Raw genomic sequence first — 5,493 nt, 5'->3', positions numbered from 1 at the left:
ACGCTACCGCCGGGGGGGTGAGTCAGGGTGTTCGCTGACAGCCGTCACCCAGGACAGACTGGGATGAGAGACGCTCTAATCAGTGACTCACAGAAGCTGCCTGAGCTTCGCCACCACCCCACTCCCCACCCTACCCAACCCACGGGGCTGACGGAGGAAGCAGAAAGCCAGCGCCCAGCAGCGAGACACCCTCCCCGCCACCCCCAAACCCGTGCCCTAAGGGACTGGGGTCTACCAACACCTTTAGGGCAGGAGGTCCCAGCAGACCCCCGCCCTGATGCTGGACAGACCCTTGCTGCACAAACACTCCTGGCAGAGATCCCACCCTACGAAGACAAACCACCCAAAGGCCCCTCGAGGTGAAGGCAGCCCCTGGGCGGGGGATTGCCAGTGTCTGCTCCGTGAGGACAGTCCCAGGCTGGAGCCACGCGCAACCGGATGGGGTCAGACTACTCCAGACATTACCTGCAACAGGCTGCTGTGTTTTACACGGGGACAGGAGGTCTGGGAGCCCTCCCCAAGCAGGCTCGGCTCTGGTGGCATCCTCCCCGGTGACACCCAGGAGGAGCACATGGCCACATGCTCCCTCTTCACATGGGTGTGAGCTGGGCACCATCCCAGCAGGATAACGAGCACAGGGATAATGAGCACAGGGCCAGGCTCAAACATCCGCACGGGGCTGCGTATGGCAACAGGGAGCTGGGACAGGCACCCCGTGCCCACAACACCCCTGTCTGCCACCCCCAGATCCAGTGAAGGTCCTGGGCTTTGGCTGGGCAATGCCAGCTCAGGAGGGGTCTGCAGGCAAAGAGGGGCTCATGGACGAGTCCGAGTCAGCCCCAGCTCTCCGCAAAAGACTTCCCAGCGGGAAAAATTCCCACACTACACACGCCAAGAAGTAGCTGGCGTTCCCCACGCTGCGTGTCTTTCACCACACCCCAGCTGGGACATCCCACCCGCAATCACAACCCGAGCTCTCCAGGGCGAGCAGCCGCCTGGGGACCCCACCTCCTGTTTCCCAGGCTTCGCCTGCGGACACAGCAAGGCGGGGGACAGCTCCTAGTTTGCGGCTTCCCCAGCCTGACAGGGTTTCCCTTGTCACAGCACCATGATGGTGTCACACCGCGTGTCAGGTTTTTGGGAGGTGCTCGGGAAGAGGCAGTCCTGGCACAACAGGAGCCAAACGCCCCGCTCCGATGGGATCGGATGGAGGTGTCGCACGCTGCCTTGGGCTTTTGCTCTTCCTGAAAGTCCAGACTTGTAGGAAATAACCTTTCTTTGCTCTCTGGGCTCAGCAGGACGAGGTTCGGGACAGGCAACAACATCTGAAGCAAGAGGGTGAGGCAGGGATACACTGGGGGTGTGGGATACAGCAATGCCAACCAGAGCAGAGGGGGAATGTGGGCCTGGAAGCAGCAGTCAGGATGGAAGGGCAGCCCTTCATCTCACCCTCAGCAAGAGCCATCAGGCCAAGGCAGAGCCTTTCGGGTTCGCTTCCCCCCCTCCCCTCCCACCCCCAAAGGGGCGTGCTCCCAGTTTGGCAGGGCCAAGTGCATTGTTTTGCGACCTGGACTTGGTATTTCCACCGGGACTCCCCCCCCCTCTCTAATGACATCCCGATATTGTCTCCCCTTCCCGGTCCCACTCACAGCTGGGAAACACGCTAATCCCCAGCTTACAGCACTAATAATAACCCACAAAGTTTTCGGGGCAGAGGCGCAGCCACGTCCCCCCATCCCACACAGCCACCGTGGGGCCACATCCTGCCAGCGCTGTTCCCAGCCCCAGGTAAACCCTCAGCAGGGGGTCTCTCCCCTCTGTACCCCTTTTAATGCCAAGGAAGGGGTGCATCACCACACAAAGGCACCCACAGCCACCCCATGCCATCACCCCCAGCACCTGCCCAAGCTCAACGATAAGGGAGAGCCCCAAAAAACCAGCCAGACCATGGGGAGGGGACATCCTTCCACCAAAGCCTCCCCAAAGTGACCTGGCACCCACAGGCAAGTGTCACTGTCACCATGCAAACCTGTGATGCTCAGAAGCACCCAGGCAGGTTTTATCCTCTAACAGCCACTCAAGAAGCCCCACTGATCTGGGGGAAGGCCACGTGCACCTCCCCATCCCCACTTTTGGGAGTATGCTGCCTACCCCTTGCCCGAGACGCTAACACGTGCCACATGAGCTCCACACAGCCCATCCACGCTCCAACCTTTACACTCTCCTTCACCTGCCCCCACGCAGCCCTGCCATTAGGGCTGTAAATTATTAAACAGGGGAAAGGATGGGGCTGACCTGTGGGGCAGCAGCTCAGGAGCCCAGAGAGGCATCCCGCCTCCGCTCCATCCTCCCAGGGGATGCGGGGCTCCAGGTTACGCCTTGGGGAAACCCCAAAAGAAGATGCTTCGCTTTCTTTTTCCTCCTTCTGTAGCCGAAATGATCATTTTATTAAGACATGGGGAGCCATCTCCCACGAGGGTTGCGATGGATGCATAGTGCAATGCGGCCGAGCTCAAAGCGTGGTCCCAAGACACTTCTTTGAGCCACCACCCTCCAGCTTGACCCTTGCAGGGCTCCAGCCCAGAGGCACCGGCCGGTCACCCCTTGCAGACCACAGCACGGTCACCTACCTTCAACTGGCGACGTCTTCAACCTCTTGCAGACGTTCTGCACGCCCCCATAGGAGTCATTGAGCCGGGCCACCGCCTCGGCGCTCCTCAGCTCCATGAGGTTCCTCAGCTCCACCATGGAGCAACCAAAGTCCCCCTCATGGTTGCCTTCGGCAACAGAGTTCCCGGGGTGGTGGTCGGCCACGTTGTTCGTCATCTTGCCGGCGCAGTGGCGGTGACACCGGCGCGCGGCTCCTGCGGTGCCCTCCCTCGAGGGTCCGGCGTGAGGATGCTGGGGGTAGCCCCTTCCCTGGGGGCTTCCCGGGTGAAGCAGGTGCTTCTAACCGAGCCCAACTTCTCCGGATAAAGGTGTAAACAGGATGTGCATGTTAACGCGGAGGCGACCTTAGCAACGACCAGCGTGCATCTCCCGCAGAAGGAGGAGGGCTCCCTGGATACCACAGCAACTGGAGCTGCAAAAACAAGGATGGGAAACAAAAATATCGGCATTAGGAGGACGACTAATAAATGCACACGCCCTGCAGGACACAAGAGAAGGGACAGTGGTACCCCGAGGGTGGGCACCCGCCAGAAATAATATGGTTTGAAGGCATCGGCTTGCTCACCCAGCCCTGAGGGTCAGCATGATTTAAAAACCAAAAAACCCCCTCGATGAGCAGAAGTTGTCCGGGGAGGGAGCTCAGGCAGGCTCGGCACGGACCGGGGGGTTTCACAAGCCATGCTGCAGGGAAAAACCGGCGGCAGCAGCTCCGGCAGCACGTGGGGCTGGGCAGGAAGGGACGCCCAGGTGGTTCTTCACTCAACCCCCAGCTGCCCGGCCCAGAAAAACGCTCCCATTCAGTTTGGTTTAAAAATACACCTCGGCAGTGGAAAACAGCTGCTTCCTCCGCAGGCTGCTGTCCTGGGGCCAGAGCACCAGCTCGCCGCGCTGCTGACAGGTAAACGGCAGCATCCCACCGAGCCAGCCAGCACTGATGGGAAGAGGCTCGCAGTAACCAGCGGACTTTTCATCAATAGGGAGAGTCGGCAGAAACCAGGAAACTATTAAAACCTGCATGTTTGTCTAAAATGAAGAGGTTTTTCCATCCATGACCCTCTCAGATCACATCTCAGGATCCCCGTGTTCTGCTTGCAGGCCCTTGCACCATCCCCTCAAACAGCTGCCGGTCAGGTTACACCCCAGCCCTGCCAGGGTGAACCCCAAAACCGCTTCCACCAGCAAGATCCGAGTGCTGCAGCCAGGCAGGGACCATGAGCATCCCCCTTCCACAGGGGTTTGGGGTCTGGCATCCCCTGCTGGCATCCTGGGCAGAGAGGATGGAACAGCTAGGGGTCATGGAGGGAGAAGGCAGAGCAGCACAGGCCCCAGGGGGAAAGGCCAAGGCACCCTCTGGCTCTGCTCCCAAGCTGAGATGCCAGCAGCGATGCTCCCGGACACCTCTCCAGCACTAGAGGTAAAGAGCCTGCAAGGGAGTCTCTTTATGGAGAGAAAATAAAGTCTTTCCTAGAGCAATACAAATGAATAACTAAAAGGGAATGGCCACTCGGGTGGCATCAGCACCAAGACAGAGGTCCAGAGGTGGCAGAGCAGGCAGTCAGAGAAGCCAAGCAGCCTGATGAGCATGGAAGGAAAAAGGAAAAATGCCCATCGCTGCTTCCCAGGAGCACATGGGATGCTCCAGCCCTTGCAAACCCAACACACGGGCACCAGAACACCATGGGGCTGCCTCATCACCACCCTGCAGCAAACAACCTCAATTCCAGCCCCGGTCACACTGGTTTTGCAACCCCTGGGGCAGCAAGACCACCAAAAAGCAAAGTCCTCCCTGCACACCCAACCCAGGGCCTGGCCCCTGAGAGCAGCTCCCCTCCCTGCCAGCAACGCCCAGCTCTCAGCTTTATCAGGAGGCAACAGGCATCAACCGAACCTCAGGGACACTGGTGATGCCACCACCATGGGAAGGTCCTGTCCACCCAGCTCCAGGCAGCACAGGGACATGCTCCCCCCACAGCACTGCAGCTCCTGGGGCACCCAAACTTGCACCCTCGGGGCAGAGCATTGCTGCTGCTCCATAAAGCAGAGATTCCCAGCATCCTTGCCCGGCATCCTTGTCTGTGCCCAGCCCAGTCACCCTGCAGCTCCTCGTGGAGCCGAGCTCATCCATCATTTAAAGGCATGAGAGCTGCCAGCAGCGGGAGGCAGGAGACAGCAGCTCCAATTAAGCAGACTCCTGCTGATCAAGAGAAAAAAAGATAATTCCCCCCACCTCAACACACTAATTTTTGCCTCTTTCATAGCAACTAACATCTTCTGAGGAGAGCTCAGAGGTTAAGCGACAGACAGTTAATTAATACTGTAACGGCCTAGTCTGTAATTACCTCTGAAGGAGCCCACGGGGCACTGATCACCAGCCCGTGCCCAGCCATGAGGCTCCTTCCCTCCAGCAGCGTCGGCCCTGGGAATCACTCAAGGAAGGAGGGACTGTGGTGGGTGAAAGCTCCTGCCATCCGCTTAGAGCATCCTCCTCCAGCCCCAGTTTGGGTCAGCGCATCGGCCGGGTCAGAGACCCATTCCTGGCACAGGACATGCTCCTGCGCTCCTCGGCCATGCTGTGAGGGGTCCCAGGCAAGTGGAGAGCTGTGCTCAGGCTTCCCTAACAGCTCTAGCAAGCTCCCAGTGACTCCAGCAGCATCCAGCAGGCTGTCCCTAACTCTAATAATTCATTTCCAGAGCCCCCAGGCAGTGGAGGGGAAGAAGTGGTCCCTGAGGGTCCCCTTGGTGTAGGTGGGAGAGCCTGACTGCTGCATGGGACCGCCAGAGCCGGTGCTGCATCACCTCCCAGATAACATCCCCAAGCAGGGG

General features: G+C 59.3%; 1 protein-coding gene across 1 annotated transcript in view; it reads right to left on the bottom strand.

Moving 5' to 3' along the window:
• The window catches only part of LOC104515684 (plasma membrane calcium-transporting ATPase 4-like), a 25,754-nt gene extending 22,928 nt beyond the window's left edge, over positions 1-2,826 (bottom strand). The window contains exon 1 of the mRNA XM_010159758.1: positions 2,631-2,826. Coding sequence (XP_010158060.1) covers positions 2,631-2,826 — 196 coding nt within the window. The remainder of the gene's footprint in view (positions 1-2,630) is intronic.
• Between the last annotated feature and the right edge of the window lie 2,667 nt (positions 2,827-5,493).

Source organism: Eurypyga helias, unplaced genomic scaffold (assembly GCF_000690775.1).
Source record: "Eurypyga helias isolate BGI_N326 unplaced genomic scaffold, ASM69077v1 scaffold21409, whole genome shotgun sequence".
Classification (NCBI taxonomy): domain Eukaryota; kingdom Metazoa; phylum Chordata; class Aves; order Eurypygiformes; family Eurypygidae; genus Eurypyga; species Eurypyga helias.
The sequence above is the reverse complement of the archived record's forward strand: the minus strand, read 5'-3'. Positions and strand labels throughout refer to the sequence as shown.